Here is a 27,929-nt window from a genome sequence, read left to right as displayed (position 1 = left end):
TTCTCACCTCTCGAAAGTGAACGGCCTGTGCGGTGTATGTCCTCGACGCTACTTGTCGATTGGAACCAATTCCATGTACATACAACACCATTCTGACTACGGTGCTCACATCCAACAACTTCCGTGGTTGGCAAGCCTACGTGATCTTGCGGATCCTGTCGTTGGTCGCGATTGTCTGTCGCGGTATGGTGGATGTTCAGTCTGCTGCTCCATAGACGACTCTAATGCGGCCCTACTGGTGCGTTACTTTCACGTGAAAGTGTGGCGTAGGTAGTGCTCACGGCTGCTGTGGTTATGTTTAGAAACAACATCACGGCGACCTTCGGATCAGTACAGAAATAGTCACAATAGCATATCGGCGTGTTGCAACGCTTTTCTTGACGTGTATATCATACCAAGAAGACACAGCAATTCGGCAGCGTACCTGCGAGGACATTATACATCAGCAATGCCGCACAACGTGAGATCCTACATATGGATATGGAGTACTCTCAAGCCACTATCAGCAACATTTGACGATTTTTGTTAGAAGAAAGCAGGAAAATTATGTAAGACACTGAACCACGGCATTTTTTAAGACTTCGCTTAAACGCAATATCGGTACAACAAAATGTGGAGCACAGTGTGTGACGCACAACGAAGTAATTCCTAAACGAGAGTGGCAGGCTAGTGTAAAGAGTGTGTTAGAATGGTGTGGCCACAGCACAGTAGAGTTCTTCGCGGAGCAGCGTCGCCGCCGCCTCAGTCGACCTCCTCGACGGTGGGGCCCTTGGCGGCCCCGGAGCCCGCGCCTGCGCCGCCGCCGGCGCCCGCCTGGTGCAGCTTGGCCATGATGGGCGAGCAGGCGGCCGACAGCTGCTTGTAGCGGTCCTCGAACTCCTCCTGCTCCGCCAGCGAGTTGCTGTCCAGCCACTTGAGCGCCTCCGCGCTCTGATCCCGCACCGTCGCCTTGTCCGCGTCGCTCAGCTTGCTGCCCGCGTCCTGCGGCAACAGTAAACTCTTATACCTTATTCATCATAAGACTAAACCTGATGTTGTAAGTAGGCTGTTTAGGTTTTTATGTTGGTAACGCCACGTAGCGCTTTGTATGAAAATCACTATGTAAGTAGGCTGTTTAGGTTTTTATGTTGGTAACCCCACGTAGCGCTCTGTATGAAAATCACTGACTGTGCTGTGTGCAGTCTGTGGCTGGCTGGCATTGTTGGAATATTGCTATTGTAGTGTTGGGCAGTTGGATGTGAACAGCGCGTAGCGTTGTGCAGTGGGAGGTGAGCCGCCAGCAGTGGTGGATGTGGGGAGAGAGATGGCAGAATTTTGAGAGCGGACGGTCTGGACGTGTTTCCATCAGAAACAGTAAATTTGTAATACTGTATATCATGGACTGATATATATATGATGATTTTTGAGTATTATTAAGGTAAATACATTGTTTGTTCTCTATAAAAATCTTTCATTTGCTAGCTATGCCTATCAGCAGTTAGTGCCTTCAGTAATTAGAATCTTTTATTCAGCTGGCAGTATTGGCGCACGCTGTGTTGCAGTAGTTTGAGTAACGAAGATTTTTGTGAGGTAAGTGATTCATGAAAAGTATAGGTTATTGTTAGTCAGGGCCATTCTTTTGTAGGGATTATTTAAAGTCAGATTGCGTTGCGCTAAAAATATTGTGTGTCATTTTAGTGTTGATCAGAATAACTAAAGAGAGAAATGTCTGAGTACGTTCCGTTCTGCTCAGCTGTTTGAAAATCAAATGACGTAAGGAGTTTACCAGCACAGTAATTCATAAATTTTTCTAAGGGGATGTTTCAATGTAAACAAACACTAACGCCGTGACTGGTCAGCAACCACAGCACACGTACACCGGTGTTGTTACGCTCTTCAAAGTAGATCTTATTTACGTATTATATATCTTGTTACTATGTTACCGTGAATGAAACTTAAAGATATTCTAATGTATTAACAGCCATCAACGTTTTTCTTTATCATATTTTAAATATGTAGTTTTTATATTTAAAATCGTGTGCAGTTGCAATCTCTGTACTGTTGTGAGCTGATTGTCGCGTTGTTGGTACGTAGTGTGAAAATAGCTCACGCTGCTTCCTGCTCCGTAGTGAAACACGCACGTGGGACATCGTTAAAAAGTAGCGGTAAACAGATTGTTCTCAAAGTTTTTCACAATTTTACAGAAAAAAATCAGCTTTGAAGTTTTCCAAGAACTAAATTTAAGGCGTGTTTGGTAGTGGGATGCGTAGATTAATTGGTAGCGTTGTGGAATGGTAAATTGAGATTCGTTCAGGTTGATATAGCTACATCTTTTAAATATGAGATTCATCAAATATATGCTAATTAACACGTACCTAATCAACAGCTTTTATGAAATATGCACGTCTTCTTTTTTCTAGTTACGTATTGCGTGCAAGATTCCATTTTTCATTTCAAATATAAATTCTTTATTATCCAGTATTGTTTAAATTAAGAAAACATAACAAATGAATTTTTTGGGACAAAAACGCCAAATCAGATACCCTTTTTTATTTTATACCACAGATGTGGTCTCACACCATCAAGCGTCGTAGAAGCAGAACCCAACAGAAGTGATCTGGAGACAAGTTACGGGATTTGTCGCGAGAAACAACAAGGGATTTAAGCAGCCAGTCATACCGAAGCTTTGTCACACGTCATGGCCAAACGCTGGTAGATGCTAAACGGCACGACATAAAAGAAGAGAAACCATTGCGCTTGGATAGCTTTCTGTATTTTACTGTTGATCGACTCATTATCAACATGGCAGATTATAGTTCCAGTACTAAATGGTTCAAATGGCTCTGAGCACTATGGGACTTAACATCTGAGGTCATCAGTCCCCTAGAACTACCTAACTAACCTAAGGACATCACACACATCCATGCCCGAGGCAGGATTCGAACCTGCGACCGTAGCTGTCGCGCGGTTCCAAACTGAAGCGCCTAGAACCGCTCGACCACACCGGCTGGCGTTCCAGTACTGAAACGTATTTCCCGTATTCGGTTATGGAAAGAGATCATAATTACAAGACGACTGACTGTAGGTTGTAGCGCCAGTGGCTTCAATGTTTAACTATACGATAAATCCCTGCAATACATTCTTGAGTCACACATAGCTCACGCAGTAAAATTACTCTGTGTTTATGTCATGCTTTCAATTGCAGTACTGTGTGAGCTAAGAACGAGAGTATGTTATGCTTTCCGTCTGATCCCCTAGGAAGAGTGCAATATTTCTGGAATTTTGCCGAATAGTAATCATTCCGTTTAAAAATTAAATGTCATTCGAAGCTACATTGTTTGTCTGCTCGTCTCTTCTTTTACGTCTTAACTGCAACTGTTCACATCACTGCGGGTTAGTTGGACCACTTGACCGGCCGCTGTTGTCGAAGTTAAATGTGCCAGTAAAGCTGTTGTCCCGTATTATCGCTCAGTAGATGTGCGCATAACGCGTAGCACAAAATGAATCCCTGTTACTCTACTTGAGACAGTTGTTCTCGAGACGGTTTGGCTTCCGCTCCATGTGAAATGAAACCCAACCAGGTTCTGAAAACACGGAAGAATACATAGTGTATTTTTACATCAGGTTTATTATTACGATGACCAAAATATAGTAATCTGCAACGATATTTTACGAAGTAAGAGAGTTATTCAGAAAATACTTTTCGCTTGGGAAGCAGATCAAGCACTGCCTAATAAACAAGGTCACTCTGTGATGATTCAGGAATGAAAGATGGCAAATGTATCAATCTGGGCCAAGGGTCTCTGGTCTGGAAACGACCGAGTCGAAAGTTATGACCAAAAATCGCTCTGATACCTCTGACAGTGGAATATATCTACAGGTACTGTTGTTGCTAAGACTGTAGGGTAGGCAACGTTCAGAAGTGGTAGTATGGACCAAAACAAGACAAAAATCCTGTAAATACGGACTCCGGACTCTACAATGCGGGGTGATCCAGAAAGAATGCCTCCTTTCAACCATTTCCAAAAACTTTATTAACAAGTCTTCTTGATCTACAAATGCAGACGTGTTAGCGAGTCTTTGGAGTTTCACTCAGATGAGCACAACCTTTATCGAAGCATTCATGTAAGGAGCTATGAAGATACTACGCAAAGTGTTCTTCAGTAAAGCAACAGGAATACCGGCGTTGTCTCTACGGATGTTGGACTCCAGCGCCTGGAGCTTTTCCGGGATGTTTTCTAACGCTCTGGACTTAGGATACCACCAAAGAAAGCAATCCGGTGTCGTCAGATTGGGAGAACGTGCCGCTCAAGTCACATCTCCAAATCGAGATATGAGACGTCCAGGACACCATTCACGTAGCTCGTCCATTGACAGATAGGCAGTGTGTGCACTTATTTCTTTCAGGCGCTGTTTATAATAAATATGTTTTACAGATTTTTGTTGATATCAGGCAATGTAGCACGCTTTCTAAACAAATTAGAAGTATTTTGAATATTTTTGAACCTGCTTAGGGTTACTAAATATTACAAAGAAATTTTTGCAATTTTTTTTTCCAAAATGCCTTCTCAAATTGAGGTACCATTTAATCAAATGTTATACATTTGAAGGAGACCAAATTTTTACCAGATATGTATGACATGACGGCTGAGGTACTAGACCTCTTTAATTCCACCTGTTATGTATATTACAAGGATAAAAAATATCACATGTTACATTTTAATTTTTATAATTTTTTTCGTAATAGAAATGTTAATTTTTTCAATAATTTAGTTGATTCTGCAATAAAGCTTAGATCTACTACATACGTATGGACTATTGCAAGTTACAGAAAAAAATTAGAGCAGTGCTTTATAAACTTTAGGAAATATTTGTACCCAAATTCTGAAAAATACAATTTGCTGGAAACTGCGAATGAATATATGAGTCCAATTAAACTCTGTCTGAGAACATTCCTGAAGCATAGTCTTCATCCTGCAACATTTCTTCATATTCAGGCTTCCTCTTGGCATTCCTTTTAACACTTCTTGCTTCTTTGGTAACTTGAAGAGCGAATCTTTCAGCTTCATGCACCTGTTGTCTGTCACACACAAGCAATTGATCTTCCATATTAGAGCCACATTTTATGTCTACATTTCTTAGGACTTCCAACCTTCCTATCATTCCATCATTGAAACATATCACTGCACCTAGTACACCGACTTTTGATGTGTTTAGTCCTACAAAAACATTCTTGGGTAATCTTTCCCATATGCAATGGTTGAAACTTTCATCTGTATTCCGAGTGCCACCATGAAGACATTTACTAAGCAAAGCAAGGGCACTCAGGTCTCTAAAAATTGGTTTTATTTCATTCATAACAGGCTCAGGAAGAGAATGCTTATGATGGTATATTTGACCACTTTCTTTTGCTTTTTGGTAACCACAGTAAGAATATGCTCCTTTGGGGCAAAGACCGTGAAAAATGTGGTTATCTGTGGACAACTTATGAAAGTAGTTGGCCCACACAGCTTTTTTCATTGCTGTAAAATCATTCAGAGATGCAGTTCGTCTAATACCCAGTCCATAATAACTTTGAAGGTCTGTTTCAGGTTCCGTCAATCTGCCTCGACCAGACAGAGATTCTTCATCAGATAGCAATTATCCTTTCATTTCTCTTCGTAGCTTCCTCAATCTAGCAACCCTTCTCTTTTGCAGATGTCCACAACATTCCAGTTTTGTTACCAAGTTATCACCATAAATATTGAACTCATTAATTTTATTGAAAACTTTAGAGTCCCCATCGCCTAGGTACTTCGTATATCTAACGTTATAAAAGGGGCACCGACCTCTGACATATTTGTAGAGCTCCATCGCATTCCATACCTCCACTGCAACCATCATAAATCTTAGAACACTGATGTTCAATGTGTCCTTCAGTGTTACCATGGCAGGTGTGGCAGTACTTAGAAAAGCACTCAACATCAACAACTTTTCCATTCTCCAGGGAAGTAGCATATCATTCAGGGAACGATGTCCTCGACGTTGCCATGTCCCATTAAGTGCAACAGCAATGTCCCTGTTTCCACTAATATTTACAGTTTCTTCTACTGCACGTTTTATAGCCGCTTGAGGCTCAACCGTCAAGCACCTAAAAGTATTTTTATGTACTTGCTGAACCTACAGGGAGGAGGTGGAAGTTCCATCAAACCACAAAACGTTTGAGCAGCCTGTTTTCGATTTCATATTGAATGCATTGCATACACTAACTTCAGATTCACACCATGTGAATTTTGCACAATGTTCGAAGTCATTTTCGAGGTAGATTTATTGCAGGATCTACACAGAAAAACTAATTTTGACGCTAAACCCTTCCTGCTACTTTGTTGTTCAGTTATTTCCAGGCAGTCTACACCATCACATTGTTTACATTTCAAAGAAGATAATATGCCCTCATCAACATTAACAAATCCACTACCAACAGCAAACATTAACACAAAAATTTGAATCACCAGGAGAAGTGCCATGTGGGAGTTTCTTCCCTAAAGAACTGATACATAGCTTACTTTCAACCATGTGGCTTCCTTTGTTTGTGAACTGGTTACCACGGAGTTTCCTTTTATTGAATTTCTTGATGCGTGGCATATTTCGTATTTATTGCACACTAGAGGATATGTACTTCCACAAATATATGTAGCACTTGGGCAACAAACATTCAGTAACACGTGAACAAACTGCTTCAGCGAAACAAAAGCAAATGGTAGCAAAGATAATCATTTACGGACACTAGAAAGCTGCACTGTCACCAACATATACAATTTATCATACGTATAATCGCTGGAAACAGAAAGTTCACAGTTCTTTTCAAAATAATATTGTTTTCTGTAACAGAAAGAAAGGAGGTGTGGCGGCATACACGACCGCAACTTTAAAATTTGGTATATATATGTCATTTTTCATTTGAAACCCTATAATGTACATATCAATGTAATCAGGAAATATTATAGAATTTAATAAAGCCATAAAAAAATTTCGATTTTTCCACCATTTATAAGTACCCTGTATCCTTTAGAGCTATAACACTTGCTCATCGTCGCTATTGTGGAACATGTCTCTTTTACTGAACAAGTGCCTGTAGTATTTTAGGTATGCATTTTAGACCCCATATTCATTGGACATTACCTTCTTATTGTGGCCCATGCTACTTCCTCAAGAAATACGGAAACCAAAAAGCTTGTAGAAGCAGAGATGTGTTTCAGAGTATCGAACGTGCTCATAGCTCTTAAAGCATTTTAGAGCTTATGTTTGCCAGATATTGCTTTCTTGTTTTGTTCCATACTACCAACTCTGAAAGCTGACTATCCTACATTCTTAGCAACAAAACATATCGTTACATGTATTCCACTGTTAGATATATCATAACGATTTCCGGACCAGGATCCCTTACCTCAAATTGACGCATTTACCCTTCTTCATCACCCTTGAAACTTTGTAACAGCATCAGCGAATCACCTTATATACGAGGGCTACTCTTAAAATTTTAATCGTAACTTCGAAAAAATAAAGTTAAGTAATCAAGTTTTTAATATGACTACGAAGTCTTTCGCGACGGAGTCCTTGCATAAAAAGTTCTCGGTTTATTTGCCGCGTCAAATTTGGATAAAATCCCAAGCTTTCGATGACTACCTCCGTCATCTTCGTCAGAGGTAAAACTGACTGTCGTGGACCGGTGAGGCTTCCGCTTTTATAAGCAGTGGACGGCTTCTCATTGGCTGGATGACGTCACGGTGAAACCGATGCGTACTGAGGTGGCGGCCTCTATATCCATAGATTTTGTTTGCGCGCTTTATCCAGCGTTGCTTGCAGCGCCATCCATCGCAACAGGCGCAGAACTGCGAGGAATGTAAGAAGTCTCCCTCTGCGCTCTTTCTATATCAATTGCGCGCTTCCATGCATTGCTGAGTGCATAACCGGAATCTCTGTTGAAATTATTTTCACAGAGTCTAATTTCAACTGCTTCCCTGATGACAGAGTCCCAATAGTTTGAAGCGTGAGCAAGTAGTCTTGTTTCATCGAATAAAATTTTATGTTTATTTAACAAACTGTGCTCAGCCACCGCTGATTTTTCTAGATACCTGTATTTCAGGTGACGCTGATGTTCCACACTGCGATCGGCGACAGTTCTTATAGACTGGCTCACATAACTTTTGCCACACTCGCAAGGAATGCTGTAAATTCCCGGTACTCTCAGGCCAAGATTATCTTTCACGGGTCGCAGCATTTCCTTAATCTTCCTGGGTGGCCGGAAGACTGGTCTGATTCCTTGCCGGCTTAGGACTCTGCCGATCTTGCTGGTCGTTGCACCGCAGAATGGTAGCCGCGCGATGTGTTGGTCCTCTTGATCTGTTCGAACAGCGTCCTTTCTTGGTTTCTTCGCCAGAGTAGATCTGATATCACGATCAGAATAACCATTTTTTATGAATACCGTCGTCAGATGGTTAATCTCGGAGCCGAGATGATCCTTGTCCGAAATAGTCCTTGCTCTGTGTACCAAGGTGTTCAGCATAGCTCTCTTCTGAGCTGGGTGGTGAAAACTACGCGCGTTTAGATATAAATCTGTATGCGTCGGTTTTCTGTGCACAGAACGTCCATCTGATTTTCGCTCCACCAGTACATCTAAGAAGGGTAACTTTCCATCCTTCTCCACCTAAACGCGCGTAGTTTTCACCACCCATCTCAGAAGAGAGCTATGCTGAACACCTTGGCACACAGAGCAAGGACTATTTCGGACAAGGATCATCTCGGCTCCGAGATTAACCATCTGACGACGGTATTCATAAAAAATGGTTATTCTGATCGTGATATCAGATCTACTCTGGCGAAGAAACCAAGAAAGGACGCTGTTCGAACAGATCAAGAGGACCAACACATCGCGCGGCTACCATTCTGCGGTGCAACGACCAGCAAGATCGGCAGAGTCCTAAGCCGGCAAGGAATCAGACCAGTCTTCCGGCCACGCAGGAAGATTAAGGAAATGCTGCGACCCGTGAAAGATAATCTTGGCCTGAGAGTACCGGGAATTTACAGCATTCCTTGCGAGTGTGGCAAAAGTTATGTGGGCCAGTCTATAAGAACTGTCGCCGATCGCAGTGTGGAACATCAGCGTCACCTGAAATACAGGTATCTAGAAAAATCAGCGGTGGCTGAACACAGTTTGTTAAATAAATATAAGATTTTATTCGATGAAACAAGACTACTTGCTCACGCTTCAAACTATTGGGACTCTGTCATCAGGGAAGCAGTTGAAATTAGACTCTGTGAAAATACACTCCTGGAAATTGAAATAAGAACACCGTGAATTCATTGTCCCAGGAAGGGGAAACTTTATTGACACATTCCTGGGGTCAGATACATCACATGATCACACTGACAGAACCACAGGCACATAGACACAGGCAACAGAGCATGCACAATGTCGGCACTAGTACAGTGTATATCCACCTTTCGCAGCAATGCAGGCTGCTATTCTCCCATGGAGACGGTCGTAGAGATGCTGGATGTAGTCCTGTGGAACGGTTTGCCATGCCATTTCCACCTGGCGCCTCAGTTGGACCAGCGTTCGTGCTGGACGTGCAGACCGCGTGAGACGACGCTTCATCCAGTCCCAAACATGCTCAATGGGGGACAGATCCGGAGATCTTGCTGGCCAGGGTAGTTGACTTACACCTTCTAGAGCACGTTGGGTGGCACGGGATACATGCGGACGTGCATTGTCCTGTTGGAACAGCAAGTTCCCTTGCCAGTCTAGGAATGGTAGAACGATGGGTTCGATGACGGTTTGGATGTACCGTGCACTATTCAGTGTCCCCTCGACGATCACCAGTGGTGTACGGCCAGTGTAGGAGATCGCTCCCCACACCATGATGCCGGGTGTTGGCCCTGTGTGCCTCGGTCGTATGCAGTCCTGATTGTGGCGCTCACCTGCACGGCGCCAAACACGCATACGACCATCATTGGCACTAAGGCAGAAGCGACTCCCATCGCTGAAGACGACACGTCTCCATTCGTCCCTCCATTCACGCCTGTCGCGACACCACTGGAGGCGGGCTGCACGATATTGGGGCGTGAGCGGAAGACGGCCTAACGGTGTGCGGGACCGTAGCCCAGCTTCATGGAGACGGTTGCGAATGGTCCTCGCCGATACCCCAGGAGCAACAGTGTCCCTAATTTGCTGGGAAGTGGCGGTGCGGTCCCCTACGGCACTGCGTAGGATCCTACGGTCTTGGCGTGCATCCGTGCGTCGCTGCGGTCCGGTCCCAGGTCGACGGGCACGTGCACCTTCCGCCGACCACTGGCGACAACATCGATGTACTGTGGAGACCTCACGCCCCACGTGTTGAGCAATTCGGCGGTACGTCCACCCGGCCTCCCACATGCGCACTATACGCCCTCGCTCAAAGTCCGTCAACCGCACATACGGTTCACGTCCACGCTGTCGCGGCATGCTACCAGTGTTAAAGACTGCGATGGAGCTCCGTATGCCACGGCGAACTGGCTGACACTGACGGCGGCGGTGCACAAATGCTGCGCAGCTAGCGCCATTCGACGGCCAACACCGCGGTTCCTGGTGTGTCCGCTGTGCCGTGCGTGTGATCATTGCTTGTACAGCCCTCTCGCAGTGTCCGGAGCAAGTATGGTGGGTCTGACACACCGGTGTCAATGTGTTCTTTTTTCCATTTCCAGGAGTGTAATTTCAACAGAGATTCCGGTTATGCACTCAGCAATGCATGGAAGCGCGCAATTGATATAGAAAGAGCGCAGAGGGAGACTTCTTACATTCCTCGCAGTTCCGCGCCTGTTGGGATGGATGGCGCTGCAAGCAACGCTGGATAAAGCGCGCAAACAAAATCTATGGATATAGAGGCCGCCACCTCAGTACGCATCGGTTTCACCGTGACGTCATCCAGCCAATGAGAAGCCGTCCACTGCTTATAAAAGCGGAAGCCTCACCGGTCCACGACAGTCAGTTTTACCCCTGACGAAGATGACGGAGGTAGTCATCGAAAGCTTGAGATTTTATCCAAATTTGACGCGGCAAGTAAACCGAGAACTTTTTATGCAATCAAGTTTTTGTTTATATGCTGGTATATCTCTGCAGTCCTGGTACAGGCACTACTCCAGAGGTGCCACAACAAAATGACGTATCCCATCAACGACCTGCTTTGTTTTTTTCTGGCACTTCTGGAAGCGTGCTGCTATACTGTGGCGCGGGGATTTCAATCTCAACCAGGACTGCAGAGATATACTTGTAGATAAACAAAAATCTTACTATGTAACTTAATTTTATGACTACTCTTCGTATTGTGCTGATCTACGAGGACACGTTCCCACATATGGCTCAAGGCAGAAAGTGCTGATCTACGAGGACACGTTCCCACATATAGCTCAAGGCAGAAGTAGTTTTTGCAGGCGTTTTGCTGAGAAATGTTTGACCATCCACGCCATAGCACTGAGTTCGCTCCTAGCAATTTCCATCTTTTCTTACATATGAAACTTCCTGGCAGATTAAAACTGTGTGCCGGACCGAGACTCGAACTCGGGACCTTTGCCTTTTGCGGGCAAGTGCTCTACCAACTGAGCTACCCAAGCACGACTCACGCCCCGTCCTCGCAGCTTTAATTCCGCCAGTACCTCGTCTCCTACCTTCCAAACTTCACAGTAGCTCTCCTGCGAACCTTGCAGAACTAGCACTCCTGGAAGAAAGGATATTATATATGATCGTCATTATTCGTACAATGAGGAAGGCTAGTGCTTGTCCCACGGATCATGCTTATCACACATGTAATTAAAACTTCATTATTACGTATCAAAATTATCTCTGTTTTGTTGGTCAAAGCGAGGAGAAAAGGTTAAGGTTAAACGTTCCCCAGCGACTACATCTTTAGAGACAGAGCCCTAGTTGTGGTTGAATAAATGTGGAAGGAAATACCGACCTCTGCCTTCTCAAAGGAAAGATCCAGAAATCTGCGTTGAGAGGTTTAGGATGGCTATGGAACTTCAAATCTGGATGCTCTGTGCGAGACGTGAACTCTGCTTCTCCCAAATACGTTTATCGCTAGTTTTCATTTGTATGAGATGAAGAATTTTTTTTATTTTCGCTGTTAATGTACGCCCATTGGTGCCTGAGCCTTCCAGTTGAAACTGGTCGTGGCTCTAAATGAAATCAAATTTAGAATCCAACAGCGGTGGTCAGTAATCTTCCAGGATATTCTTTCAATGCGACTTGACTACAAATAACAAGAAGTACTTATTAAATTGTTTGCACAACCGTGATGTGTCACTAATAGTATCTCTCTCCCATACAAGTGACGCAATAAGTTGAGCACCCACTTTTGGCCTTAACGCTTTCACAATATATCATGTATTTTGAATTTAATTCGGAGAGCTACCAATCCTCTGGGTGTAATGTATTGATGTAGCCTGTGTGATGAATTTTTCAGCACTTTACATAATTGTCTGTAGCGAAATTTCTGTAACTGTGCACAGTCCACATTACGAAACTGCTTCCGTTTTCTCCTAGTTGATATTCTTAAGTCCAAAGTAATTGCTTATTTGTACTGATTTTATACTTGCAGTTATTTGGTGGCAATGAATTATCAAAGAAAGCCATGGAGGCTTGTTAAAGTGTGTGACATAAATTATTGAGGTCTCTTTGTAACGTGAACTCCTTAAAAGTGTAGATTCTGAGACTGACTTTAAATGTCTGCATTGCAAGTGGGCCTGCATCTCTAAATCTCTTATTTACTATCCTCGAATGTGACTCTGCATTCATTCCTATCAGTATTAACATTTCTGAATCACGATTTGACACTCCATTACTAAGTGCTCTCACTGTGTGTCTATCAACTAGAGAAACATAATATACGAAGGTACTATACATAAATATTCTGTTGTTTCCGTGTGCTCTGGTTGGAAAGTAAATTAAACTGCATGAGAAAGAAGTAATATTTATGAACCACCAAGAGCTGTTGATAGTGATGATGATTCATAAACATGATTTTCTTTGAATATTTACGAGCTCTGCAATATATATATATATATATATATATATATATATATATATATATATATATATATATATATATATATATATATAATAGGTTGTAGTACTGAAGTATGTCCGTTATCACTCATTTCCTTGCAGAATCAATTAATATTGAAATCTCCACTCAAAATTAGCTCCATGTACTTCTAAGAGACTGATCTTAGGACAGTGTTATGTCTGGAGAGGAAATCTTGTAATCAGGACAGACAGAAAGATCTGTTGAGAACAAGGTCCACAGATCCTGTTATTTTGCTGGAACGGATGAATCACGTCTTTTAACTCAGTTGTTTTGGAAGAAGCACAAGAATGCTACAAGTAGAAGACGGGGTACAATGTACTTCTGGCACCAGGGTGCCTCTTCAGACGTTAGTACAAGTGTGAGGCAACACAAACGTACGTCCCCTAGTCGGTGGACCGGTAGATCCGTTATTCGACTGGTAATATCGCCAGACTTAACAGTTAGGGCTTTGTTTGTCGGATTAGATGAATACAAAAGTGTGTAGAAGAAAAATAACTATGCAAGGCTGCATCATAGACGCTGATCTGTCCATAAAGGAATTTACAGACGCACTGAAACAAGGATCTCTAGTTGTTCTCCTGGAAGTACAAAATCGTATTCAAGCAAATGACCACACGTTTTTTTTAATTTATTGTGAACTCTTCAAGAACGATTGTGAAATGTTATAACTTTAATCTGACCAGCCAGAAATCTCGTCATCTGTTGAAAACGTAATAAGATATTCTGTCAATTACATCCTGACAAGCAAATAAGACATAAAAATAAGAAAGTAAAATAATTTAGTCTTGATAATAAATATTTATAAGTACTGCCACGAAGTCTTCTGCGTTGCTTCTCTAAAAAGTATTATGTTATCTATTATATTCGCTCTAATTCCTGCGCTTTTAATGTCTTTGTCAATTTCACTGAACCGCGTGCTTTTGGGTTTGTAGCTATTTAGATCTGCTTGGTTAGTCTGTTGCTATCCATTCGATATATTTGGCCATAAAATTGAATTCTTCTTTTCCTCATTATATCAATTAGCTATTCTATTTTCAAATAGAACTCTTGGTTTGATCTTAATTTGGATTCAACACCGCTATTAATTTTAAGTACCAGTATTATCGTTAGAATTCTATTTTCATCTTTTTCCAATTTTTCAAGATCCACAAATCTTAATGGTGTAAGTGCTTGCGCTTCATACAGTGATTCAGTCCTTACCACTGTTTGATGGTGTTTTAGTTTTCTGTTCCAGAAGAAAGCTTTTTGGTTATATATGTTTTTTGCCAATTGGAATACCCTTTCCATTTTTCGTACTCTACTTTCCCTGGCTATTTTTTCTTTTGTGTCGCTTGTTATCCATTCTCCTAGGTATTTAAAACAGTTTGTTTTAGATATTGTGTTATAATGAATTTTAAGATTTGGAGTGCACCATTGAAATTTGTCGTGAAATATGTTTTTTCAAATAATACTTTTAGTCATATTTCGCATGTTTTTTCTGTAGTTCTGTGATTTGTTATTTGACGCTATCCAATGAGTCAGTAATTAGTGACATATCTTCTAAAGCTAAACAATTTATAGTGATTTTATTTGGGTTTCTTCGTAGTTGAATACCTTTAGCGTTGATGTATTTTCTCCATTCTCTGACTATCTTCTCTAATGCGCAGTTGGAAAATAGGACTGATAAACCATCTCCCCGCCTTACTCCCGATTTTATTTCGAACGGTTTCGACAGTTACCCCATAAATTTTACTTTTGATGTTGTGTTTGTTCAGGTTACTTTAATTATTTCTGTTATTTTATTGTCAAGTCCGAATTCCTTTAAAATGTTAATTAATGCATTTCTATCAACTGAGTGACATGCCTTTTTAAAATCTGCCAAAGTTATACATGCCTTTTTAAAATCTGCAAAAGTTATCACATATTTTAGGTTTATGTTTTTCCTTATTTCTCTAATGTTCTTTATATTTAGTATTTGCTCCGCACAAGAGCTTCTCTTCCTAAATCCTGATTGGTACCCTCGTAGTTGTGGTCAATCATTCCTTCATCTATCTTCAAAAGTGCCATGGAGAAGATCTCATGTATCACAGGCAAGAGGAAGATCCCTCTATTCATGTAGGATCAGTTTTCTTTGCTTGTTTATCTGGTGGATGTATTAATACCGACGTCTACTCTGATGGTAAGCTGTTTGTTGTCCAGATTTCATTAACGACTTTTGTAGGACATAGAATAATGTTGTCACCAGAGTGTTTCCACAATTCAGCAATTATAGTATCTTCTCCTGATGCTTTGTTATTTTTTAGTTTTTTGTGATTTCACTTAATTTCTGTATTGTTGGTGGCTTTGAGTCTGGTTGTATTTGGATTGTATTATCGAAATAAAACTCTTATTTTGGTGGATCGCAGTTGTGTAGTGCTTTGAAGCAGTTCACAAATATTCTGCAATTTTCCATGTTATTATAAGCATTCTGTTGTGTTTTTGGATCTATAAACTTAGTGGTTTGTACTTCTTTAAAGTATTTTTGAATGGTTTATAAAAGTTCCTTCTGTTATTCTGCTTAAAACGTGAAATAACTGAAGTTAGTTGAACTTTTATATGTTGCGCTGCGATCTTTTTGAGATCTTTTGATGCATGTTTCGTTGCTTCTACAAAATTTGTCCCGTTCTTACCATTTTTGTTTGCATTCTAGATACTCCAAGCACGTTGTCTCTTTGTAATTAACTCATCACAGTCATCATTCCACCAAGCATGTTTCCATTTCTTTTTAAGAGGAATAGTTTCTTCTGCACTCCCAATAAAGTCTTTTTGAAGTTTTTCACAACATTTAGGTATTAATTTTTCCAGATGGATTTTGTAATCATTTTCTCCAGATAATTTTTGTGCTTATGTTTTTAGATACCTACATTCCCCATAGTAGTGCTTGGTAAAAAGACATATCCTGTATTTAAGAGGGAACGTCGTGTGATCTATTGTCCAAATTTGTTGTGCTGCACTATTGGCTGTATCACTGGCGAGCGTTTTGGTCTTTCTGCATTTTTCATCAGTTGCAATGCGTATTCAAACAAAGTAATACGTCAAGTTTCTCTTTCCACGTTCTGTATGACTACCCAAGTGACTGTGAGACCATGTTTTTACGTTACTCCGTTATAAATATTTTTATCCTGTCCCCTTGCACCTTACGACTATACTGTTACCCAGAAATCTGTATGTTGTTAACAGATGTAAAAAGATGTTATGATATGAAGCTTAAAACTGTCATTACTGTAGCGTACTGTGTCTGAGTAGTGCACAGGCAGAGTGTCTTGTGAATGTTATTTCACGCCGACGGCCGTAGTTTACATATAAAAACTGTGTTTAGACTATTGATTTGTGGCTATTTATTTCACGTAATTTACATTATCTCGCGATGAACAAATGTACTGGTTTTATGGTACTGTATTTCTACAGTGAAATGGCTTATTTTTAGCGAAAGGGTTTTAAACTCGGACATGTACTGAAGCAAAAGGGAAGTGATGTATTATTTTCGCTAATTCTGTAATGTACTCCTTTCTACAAGACATGTTTATACGGTTCTGTATACAGACTCCGTGCATGATTTTTGTGTTGTTTTAGTTTTTCTAGCACCACCTGAAAATTGTGAAATAAATAATTTGTACAGTCAACGGCGAATATGATGCCCTCTAAAAAATTCTTCATGACAGTCAACCCCTACCATGAGAATATGTAAGTGATGAGTAGCGCCCGTTTCGACCAGAGATTACATTACATTGGAGTCCATGACATTTCATCGTTAGCGCCAGTTAATCTATGGTGACAGTGTGACTCCTTCGACAGAATGCTGATTTCCTGATGAAGACAACGTTGATTAATCTCGAAAACTCAAATTTTCAGAGAGAATTGACATGACAAGTACACTGGGAGCAGTTAGTACACTATTGACTAATGGTTACCTCGTGAATCGAATTAGACTGTACTCTATCTGATCAAAAGTGCCCAGAGAGGTATTAGTGGACATTAGTAAAGGTTGTGTCCACCATTTGCCTTTATGTCGGCTTGAAATATGCTGTGAACGGTTTCAAGGAGTGCCTGAATGTCTGCGGAGCAATGGCAACCCATTCGTCCTCAAGTGCCGCAAGCAGAGAGGCTAATCATGTTGGACACTGGGTCTGGAGCGAAACAGACGCCCTAACTCACCCCAAAGGCGTTCCAGTGGGTTCAGTCGGTATATTGCGCAGTCCAGTCCATTTCATAAACGTTGTGCACAATGATTGTCTCCAGATGATGCGTTGTGACAGAGTGACAGAGTGCATCGTCATGCTGATGCAATAATCGTCTCCAAATTGTTCCTCCAGTAATCAGTAAGCAATGTAGTAAAATGAGTTTATATCTTTATGCATTTAGCGTTTTCTTACGCACAATAAAGGGACCATATACTAAAACCAAGAAACACCCCCCCACCCACTGTAACACCAAGCTCCTCTGTATTTCACTGTTAGCATTACACATGATGGCAGGTAATGTGCTCCAGACATTCGCCAAACCCAAATTCTGTCACTGGGTATAGCGTGATTCATCACTCCAAATCATTCGCTTCCAGTCAGCCACTGTCCAATTCCATCGCTCTTTACAGCACCTCAAGCGTCACTTAACGCAGAATACAGAAATGTGTGTTGCTAGTGAGGAGCTGCTCGACCATCGTACGCGATTCTTTTCAACTCCCAGCGCACAGACATTGTGCTAGTTGGAATGCCGGTAACACTCTGGAACTCACGCTGATATCTCGCGACTGTATACAACCGCTCTCAGCAATGTTCGACAGTTCCTATCCGTCATTACATGAGGTTTGCCTAGTCTTAGTTTAGCTGTGGTCGTTGCTTCGCGATTCTACCTCACAGTCGCATCACCAGCAGTGGCATATGGCAGGTTTAGAGGTGTTGGACCTAAGTTCAGGTGACCCAGTGACTAGCCCATGTTAGAAGCCATTGAGACCTCGCGACCAACCCAGTCTACTGTTACTGCTTCTCTTCTGACAACCAACACAGTAGCCACCACCTCATTTTATACTCGGAGGCCTGCCTCTCGTGGCATTTAGTGGCCAATTCCGCATTAGCCAGGGGTACCCGGATACTTTTGATCAGATATGTTTCAGTATTTGTAGTTTTCTACTAAAAATTTCCATTTCTATTATTTTTAGTCACATTCACGTTTCCCCGTACATGGTACACGTCCTCTCTTTATATTATAGTGTGTACTTTCGCAATACTGGCACGCTGTGTAGACAACCCTCATAACAGCAAGTAGCAGGGGGACCAGTGAGTGGCCTCAGCTGGTGGCCCGCCATTTGCCAAGCCCAGTGCCGCGCCGTGCAGTGAGTGTCGGCTCACCTCGGCGGCCTGCTTGAGCGAGAGCGCGTACGCCTCCAGGCGGTTGCGGGCCTCGACCCGCGCGCGCTGCCGCTCGTCCTCGGCGCGGAAGCGCTCTGCGTCGGCCAGCATGCGCTCGATCTCGGCCTTGGACAGGCGGCCCTTGTCGTTCTGGATGGTGATGCGCTCGCTGCGACCCGAGCCGCTCTCCGTCGCCGACACGTTGAGGATGCCGTTCGCGTCCAGGTCGAACGTCACCTCGATCTTGGGCACCCCCCGCGGCGCCGGAGGGATGCCCGTCAGGTTGAACGTGCCCAGCAGGTTGTTGTCCTTGGTCATGGCGCGCTCGCCCTCGAACACCTGCAAAAGCGACCTATATTCACAAAGGCTACCAAAACATGAATAAAACTGAAAATGAAAACTAAGTTGCATTCTACTCAGTAATGAGAGACACAGTGACAAGAATAAGGATATCTTCTTAGCACTTGCAGACGCAGATGAAGTCGATAATGGTGTACCTGTGTTATTCTGATTGCAATGCAGAGTTCGTTATGATATGCATGCATGTCCAAAGGAACAGGCACTGCGGCGTCGACAGCCGATATGAAATACATTAAATGTATTCGCAATAGGGAATAAGGAAAACCATCAGCTTTAGAATGGAATGACGACAGTGAAAATTTTTGCCGGACCGGGACATTTTATAGCCGATGGTTGTCCTTATTCGCAATTGCGAGTACATTTAATGTATTTCATAAGGTCTGTCGACGCCGCAGTGCTTTCTTTCCAACAGCTCCTCCAGATCCGCTGTTCGATGCGGTCGCGCATTGTCATTCACAAAAATAAAGTCAGGACCGAACACACCACTGAAAAGACGCACATGAAGAAGGAGTAGACAGTAACGTTGACCGTTTCGTGTACCGTATTCAACGATTTTCAAGACAGTAGGGCCATGAACATTATACCTGCCGACAACATAGCACCTGCGCCACCAAAACGATCATGTTCGACAACACTGAAAGTACCCTCGTATGGAGAGTTGGAACACTTAATGCAACTAAGAACATTGTCGAGCATGATAGTTCCAGTGGTTCGGCTATTATCTAGTGGAGAGGGGTAGTATTGGACATACTGTCCTCCATATCTATAAAAACGGTACGTTCACTGGTCACTTTATAGTGATATTGCATTTCTTCTCCATGTATATCTTTTCACGGCTGAATTCGATCCTGACTTCATTTTTATGGACAACGCGCGACCGCATGTAACAGCGTAGATCGAGGAGCTATTTGCTCTTCGTTCCTTTCGGCGAATGGACTGACCTGCCCGTTTCCCCGACTTAAAACCCATTGAGCTCTTGTGGGATACGTTGGGGAGACATACTGCAGCACGTCCACATGCTCGAACGACCATCACGCAGTTGTCAACCTCACTGGTTGAAGAATGGAACGACCCACCATCAGGAATTTTGTGGCCAGCACGGGAGCACATTATGGAGCGTTCATTACCATCCTTGGTGATCACACACCCCGTTAAGAGCCATGTTCCGCCTTTGTAATGTCAACCGGGCCATCATGAACCGCGGCGACTTGGGTTGGGTTGTTTTGGGGGAAGAGATCAAACTGCGAGTTCATCGTTCTCATCGGATTAGGGAAGAACGGAAAAGAAGTCGGCTGTGCCCTTTCAAAGGAACCATCCCGACATTTGCCTGGAGCGATTTAAGGAAATCGCGGGAAACCTAAATCACTATGGCCGGACGCGGGATTGAACCGTCGTCCACCCGAATGTCAGTCCAGTGTGCTAACCACTGCGTCACCTCGCTTAGTTCACGGCGACTTCAGTCTGTTTATTGTATTCGAATAAAAGCGTCATTTCTGTTCGTCTCATTTCGTATTCCTTTCAGTTACCTTCCGCACTACGCTGTAGCAGTTCTTTCTATGTTTGGTCCAAGTCTCATCGAGCTATGTTCCTTGGCGGCGACACAGTATGCGTAAGTTACTTTCGTTCTCAATTTTTGCACACCATTGAACATCGTGCGGTTTTACTGAATAGTTAATCATTTGCATATCCACGCATGTAATACGTCTCATACAAGTTGAAATTTTGTGGTAAGGTCTTATGGGACCAAACTGCGTCTTATGGGACCAAACTGCAGAAGTCATCGGTCCCTAAGCCTACACACTACTTAATCTTACTTAAACTAACTTACGCTATGGACAACACACACCCATGCCTGAGGGAGGACTCGAACCTCCGACGGGGGGAGCCGCACGGACCGTGACAAGGCGCCTGAGACAGCGCGGCAAGTTGATGATCTTGCATGTTGTCATCACTGTGTTGCAGGTTTAATAGGGAGCAGCGTGTACGAGGAACATCGTTTCAAAACGTATTAAATGCAGCCGATGTCAAAATACATTCTGCTACGTTTTCACCGCAGTTGTGGTATGCTCTTTAACGCCTTTGAGTCAGATCGGGTCATTTCGTATTCTTTCCCCTACTAATATATTGCTGAAAAACATGAATCGGACAAAATCGTATTACGCACAGTGGAGCCGACGGTTCGAAAGGTATTACCTTCAAGTCATATTTCTCAGCTTGAGTTATTAGCCAGCTCTTTTGTTGTCTCTTCCCAGTATTTCGATATGGCGCTTCACTGTGTGATTTTGATTGCATTACTGTGCATCTTCGATCACCATGGAGGCTATTTAACTGTGGGAGAGCGTTCTAAAGGAAGTGGAATGAGAACTAGAGCTGTGAAAACTGACAGCGTGAAAAGGAAACCCGACGTACTTCACGAATGATCATTTTCAGTAAAATTTGTAGTTTCGGTTGAAACATCCCCTTAGAAAAATTGTACACGACTGTGCTTAAACTGGCACACAATATTTTTATCGCAACGCAGTCTGACTTTCAGAAATCCCTACAAAGGAATGGCCCAGACAAACATTAAACTATACCTTTCACAAATCACTTACCTCACAAAAATCTCCGTTACTCGAACTACTGCAATACGGCGAGCGCCACTACTGCCAGCTAAATAAAAGATTCAAACTACGGAAGTCACTAACTACTGATAGGAATAGTTAGCAAATGAAAGATTTTAACACAATATTTTTAGCGCAACGCAATCTGACTTTCAATAATCCCTACAAAACAATGGCCCTGACTAACATTAACCTATACCTTTCACAAAGACGCCAGCAGTGGTGGATGTGGGGAGAGAGATGGCGGAGTCTTGGAATTTCTAATACTGGATATTATGAACTGCTATGTATATTATGGTTTTTCAACACTATTAAGGTAAATACATTGTTTGTTCTCTGTTAAAATCTTTCATTTGCTAACTATGCCTACTAGTAGTTAGTGCCTTCCGTAGTTTGAATCTGTTATTTAGCTGGCAGTAGTGGCGCTCGCTGTATTGCAGTAGTTCGAGTAACGGAGATTTTTGGTAAGGTAAGTGATTTGTGAAACGTATAGGTTAATGTTAGTCAGGGCCATTTTTTTGTAGGGATTTTTGAAAGTCACTTACACGGTGCATTGATGTGTTATTCGTGCGGAAAGATTGCATAAATGCATGTTTTTATGTTTTGTTTCAGTTTTAGTATTTGTAATTATGACGTAAGGAGGTCTACTTAGATTTAGGTACTTCAAGCGAGATCCGCATTTAAGTAATTTTGAGCCGCCTTGTAACCACAAAGAAGGCAGACTTAAGTGTGGAAGCATCCCAGTATTTTACCTAGTGAAAGCAAAACATATAGTTTACAGCGTACCGAACAAAATATAACAAGATCGCCACTCAGTTATATCATGAAAACCCCTACACCTGCAAAACCATAAAGAACTGGAAATCATTATGCAGGAGAAAGCAGTCGAAATTCCATTGTTGTGTCGTACAAGGTAGATGACAGTGATATTTATAATATTACTTCTAAAGCGTTAAATTATTATGCTGTTTTTGAGTCATCACTATCATTCTGCAGTAAATAGTTGAACTCATTAATGTATAACAATAAGAGACTGGCACTTGATCCTTCTCTTGCACGAGGAAGATGGACTAATTGCAAGACTGTAAAACGTCGCTCTACCGTCAAAAACATGTTAATAACTTTATTTTCTTACGTAATGGGCTGTGTCCAACAATAAAATCACTAAAAAATTGAAATGAACGTTTCAAACATGTTATTGTTGTTGTTGTTCTTGTTGTGGTCTTCAGTCCCAAGACCGATTTGATGCAGGTCCCCATGCTACTCTATCCTGTGCAAGCCTGCCAGGCGGCTTCCTCTTTCGTTCCTTTCCCCCTGTCCATCGTCAACTACTATTTTTTGCTTCTCTACCTTTTCCTACTATCGAATTCCAGTCCCCCAGCACTATTAAATTTTCTTCTCCCTTAACAATCTGAATAATTTCTTTTATCTGCGCATACATTTCTTCAATCTCTCCATTATCTCATGAGCTTGTTGGCATATAATCTTGTACTGCTGTCGTGGATGTTGGCTCTGTTTCTATCTTGGCTGCAACAATCCGTTCACTGTCCTGTTCATAGTAGCTTACCCGCATTCCTGTTTTCTTATTCATTATTAAATCTACTCATGCCTTACCCGTATTTGATTTTATATTTATAACTCTGTATTCGCTTGACCAGAAGTCCTGTTTCTCCTGTCACCGAACTTCACTAATTCCCACTATATCTAACTTCAACCTATCCATCTGCCTTGTTTAAATTTTTAAACTTACCACTGCGATTAAGTGATCTAACACTCCACAGTCCGATCCTGAGTAGTCTCTGCTTGGACATCCGAATGGGCGGCTATTTTACCTCCGGAATATTTTACTCAACAGGAAGCCATCAGATCTGCATATCCTCGGCAAAAAAAATGGCTATAGTTTCCCTGTGCTTCAACGTTTCACTATACCACCACAGCAAGGCCGTTTCGGTTGATGTTACAAGGCCAGATCAGTCAATCATACTGACTGTTGCCGTTGCAACTACTGAAAAGGCTGCTGCCCCTCTTCAGGAACCAAACGTTGGTCTGGCCTCTCAACAGATACCCTTCCGTTGTGGTTGAACGTATAGTACGGCTATCTGTACTGCTGAGGCACGCGAGCCACCTCACCGATGGCAAGGTGCGTGGTTCGTGGGGGCGTTTCCAACCACATTATGCGAAAACATGATTGGATCAAAACGTGCTTTGTTCAGTGAACTGGTTCAAAACGTATTAAGCGCAATTAAAAAATTAAAATGGTGCCTTCATGCGTTGGGAAGTGACTTAAATCATGATTAATTCTAGAACACAATCTAAATACCTAGATTGTGCCGTCGAGAAGTTTGAAATATTTCATTTGGATAGGAAGCGAAACTTTTTTTCGCTTCCTGTAGAATTATCATCTGTGCACGTAACAGGATTTGAAACGATGCTCCTCCTATGACAGTCCCGGTAGGTTTACGTTAGCAGTTCTCCAAATGGAGGAGCTGAGTCTGTTCGGGCACCTTTGACGAAACACCAGCGCGGTTCGACTTCTGGCCTTCATTATTCCACGCTTCGACACGCAACATCCAATTCCGTGCCTCAGTAGCAGCGTAGAGGGAAGGGCACGCACCTGAATGGTAACGGCGGGCTGGTTGTCGGAGTAGGTGGTGAAGGTCTGCTTCTGCTTGCAGGGGATGCGCGCGTTGCGCTCGACGATCTTGGTCATGACGCCGCCCGCGGTCTCGATGCCGAGCGAGAGCGGCGCCACGTCGACCAGCAGCACGTCCTGGATCTGCGAGCTGGTGTCGCCGCTCAGAATGGCCGCCTGCACCGCCGCGCCGTACGCCACCGCCTCGTCCGGGTTGATGGACAGGTTCAGCGTCTTGCCGCAGAAGAAGTCCTGCCACAGCACAGCCTGCGTTACTACGGGCACAGCACTAGCCGTTAGGTTAAGGGGTGCGGGAATACAAAACCGGTCTCCCTCTGAAGCGGTTTAAGAGAAGCGCGAAAAAAATTATGTAGGATTTAAACAGACTTCTTACCTCCTTTCAGATTAGAATATAAGAAAGGTGACTAGAAAGGCTTAATTAATTACCGTCCAATTTCCTTACAGATGTTGTTGTTGTTGTGGTCTTCAGTCCTGAGACTGGTTTGATGCAGCTCTCCATGCTAATCTATCCTGTGCAAGCTCCTTCATCTCCCAGTACCTACTGCAACCTACATCCTTCTGAATCTGCTTAGTGTATTCTTCTCTTGGTCTCCCTCTACGATTTTTACCCTCCACGCTGCCCTCCAATGCTAAATTTGTGATCCCTTGATGCCTCAGGACATGTCCTACCAACCGATACCTTCTTCTAGTCAAGTTGTGCCACAAACTTCTCTTCTCCCCAATCCTATTCAATACCTCCTCATTAGTTACGTGATCTACCCACCTAAACTTCAACATTCTTCTGTAGCACCACATTTCGAAAGCTTCTATTCTCTTCTTGTCCAAACTATTGTCCTTACAGATATCTTTTTCCAAAATATTCGAAAAATTAGTGTAAGTGAGGGCATCTCACATTTAAGTAGAAACATGCACTTAGCGTACCACGGTTTGGTTACAGAAGGATTGCTAGACTAAGACCTAATATTACAAGGCTTAAATAATAAAATATCACAAGTCGGGATTTTTTGTGATCTTTCCAAGGCTTTTGATTGTGTAAAAAATGTTACACTCTTAGAAAAACTCAAGTTTTATGGTATTGACGGCTTTTCACACAACTCGTTTGAATCATGCGTAACAAACAGAATGAAAAAAGTACTGAATAATTCAAACAGTGTTGCAGAGATAGAAAATTTTACTGAGTGGGGAGCAATCACTAAGGGAGTCCCACAGGGTTCAATGTTGGGTGCACTGCTATTCCTAACATACGTGAATGACGTTCCACTTAACATTCAACAAGCTGCATTTATACTTTTTCACACGACACTAGTTTTATAATAAATCGCGTTAGAGAGAAAGCAACATAAGAGATAGTTAATTATGTTTTCCAATGAATTATTGAGTAGTTGTTTGAAATAGAATCTCCCCAAATTTTGAGAAAATGCAATGTGTTCATTTCTGTACAAACAATATAATCAAACCAACAACTGATGTAGCACATGGACAGGAGCCGGTGAATAGGGAAGAATGTTCCAAATGGAGTCGCGACATGGAGTCGCCAATCAATGTTCCAAATTCTTGGGTGTACGTACTGATGAAACCCTGGACATGAAGAAGCTTCTCAAACCATTACGTTTAAGGTACTTGTGCTCTAATCTTGGAAACAATCGAATCAATCTCCTGACATACACGTCTTATGGGATACATGTCTTATAGTATAATTGTCTGGGGTAACTCATCAATTATGATTGCACATAAGCGAGCAGTATGAATAATACGTGGTGGTACCCGCGGTCACCCTGTAGGTTCGCCTTCAAGGAGTTAGACAAGTTTCATTGTGATACCTTCATATTTATCTCAGATCCATTAGGGTTATCGTCGTACATACATTCGTTAATGACATTAGTCATAAATAATCCATCACAATTCGATAAGTTAATGATGTCCACACCCACAACACTAGAGGAAAAGACGACCTTTATTACCCAGTTTAAAGCTGTCAGTGGCACGTAAAGGAGATCAGTATGCAAAAACTAAAATTTTTGGTCATTTGCCTCTGACAGGTAGCAGAGCAAGTTTTAAATCTAACCTAAGATCATTTATTCTGGACAACTCCTATTCCATGAAAGAATTTCTATTTAAAAACTAGTACTCTGCATGAAAACTAAATTAAAAAATAAAGTAAAATATGTACATTAGTGTCTCGATGTTGGAGCGGTTTTTGCTGACAAGTGCCACTCGCGCCATTTCAGTCGAAGTTTCCACGTTGTTCCAGTTGCGTAGCGAACCACGGAACTTCAAACGGCCTCCCTGCCCATGAGTTATCGTCGCATGCTCAAATCCCGCGTATGGGGTGAGGCTTCTATTTCACTTCAGATATTTCTTTGATACGCTGTATTGATAAGCCACTTTCTCTTTGACGAATAGCATCAAAAGATCTGGAACAACCCTTTTTTTCAGAATAGTATCTTTCGACTAATGTTTGATGCCCTTTATACAATCTCAATAAGACAGCAATTTAGCACCCATTTTTTCACTCTTAAAAATCATTGTAGGCTTAAAAACCATAACGAATTAATAGCTCTATGAGATCAAATATATAATGAACAGCCTGAATTAAATTAACTTAGCCATATCCCAACACGCCTGCTCGATGCAGAGTTTGATTCCTCTTCATTTCGTTTAACTATTCACGAGAAGGACAGTATGCATGCGACATGATCTAACATCCCTGCCACTGTGTTTTCCTGATTCTCAATTAAAATGGTTTTCTTTGTGGCGATCCGAGACGGATATGGTTAACAGAGAGAACATGCTTGGTACAATATGACTACGTTGTCTAAAACGAAAATATGTCTCTTCTTTTACGGTTATTTAAGCTCTCCAATTTTAAGCGAAAAGACTACGTTCAAAGGATAAAAGTTCATACAATTTACTTCGTTTAGTGAGTTTGTAACTGATACACTTCCTAACAATCGTTAGACAAAATCATGTTCACATTAGCAATTAAATTTAGTTCCACTATCAAACTGAAGTTTGTCTTTACCGCATTACTTTTCCAAATTAAGCTATCTTGCTGTAACAGTTTACGGTAGCCTTAATAACGATTCAAATAATAATATAGGAGACTAACAGAGGCTAACGACTAAGAATGACGATTGTGATATGTCCGCTGTCTTCGCGTGAAATTACGCGCACACTCCGCAAATAAAGCGATTAATCAAGTACTGTTGCCCTATCATTCGATGGAAAATTTCCAAGCTCATATTTCATCAACATCATATATATTGATATTTCATCAACATCATATATTTTTTGCGCGACTCAACTGCATACGACCGTGACACGCGAAACCTGAACGACTCTGCCGTTGCCTCGCATGAAGGCGCGCGAACAATACCGTTTGGGGCGTTGCTGAACGAATCAGCGAGACAGCGCCTGCTGCGGGAAAAGGCGGGCACAGCGCCGGATGTTCCAGAGAACCAGCAACGCCTAAGATGTATGATTCATCACGTCGTACTACCATCGATAGTGCTGCCCATTATAACGAGCGCAGAATTACTTGAATAGTGACTGAATGTATTACCACGTATGCTTGTACGATGCACATTAGCGTGGAAAGGCTAAAACTGAGAATCGGTAGAAAAAAACTAAAATGTATTACTAAATATAAGGAAATAGTGTGCAGAGCTGCCAAAGACACGCAAAAATTCCAGTATTTTATAAAACTGTTTAAAAACCTAACTAAATTTAACTGAGGTGCCTACCATCAACTTTAATCATAGGAACGATATATTTGATTCTAGTCTATATTAAATATGGGAACTTAACAGTTTAAAAGCCAATATTGTTTTTCAATAATATAAAGCACCAGTTCCACGTACAGAAAGGC

General features: G+C 42.1%; 1 protein-coding gene and 1 non-coding gene across 2 annotated transcripts in view; both read right to left on the bottom strand.

Moving 5' to 3' along the window:
- Positions 1 to 271: 271 nt before the first annotated feature.
- LOC126186041 (heat shock protein 70 B2-like) overlaps positions 272 to 27,929 on the bottom strand; it is a 146,630-nt gene continuing 118,972 nt past the window's right edge. Inside the window, exons 6-8 of the mRNA XM_049928178.1 lie at positions 24,023 to 24,292; positions 18,446 to 18,784; positions 272 to 981 (exon numbers count right to left, since the gene is read on the bottom strand). Coding sequence (XP_049784135.1) covers positions 742 to 981; positions 18,446 to 18,784; positions 24,023 to 24,292 — 849 coding nt within the window. The 3' untranslated portion in view covers positions 272 to 741. The remainder of the gene's footprint in view (positions 982 to 18,445; positions 18,785 to 24,022; positions 24,293 to 27,929) is intronic.
- On the bottom strand, positions 11,534 to 11,608 carry Trnal-caa (transfer RNA leucine (anticodon CAA)). Its single transcript has one exon. It is a non-coding gene; the product is annotated as a tRNA-Leu (tRNA).

Source organism: Schistocerca cancellata, chromosome 1 (genome assembly GCF_023864275.1).
Source record: "Schistocerca cancellata isolate TAMUIC-IGC-003103 chromosome 1, iqSchCanc2.1, whole genome shotgun sequence".
In the NCBI taxonomy this organism is placed as follows: domain Eukaryota; kingdom Metazoa; phylum Arthropoda; class Insecta; order Orthoptera; family Acrididae; genus Schistocerca; species Schistocerca cancellata.
The sequence above is the reverse complement of the archived record's forward strand: the minus strand, read 5'-3'. Positions and strand labels throughout refer to the sequence as shown.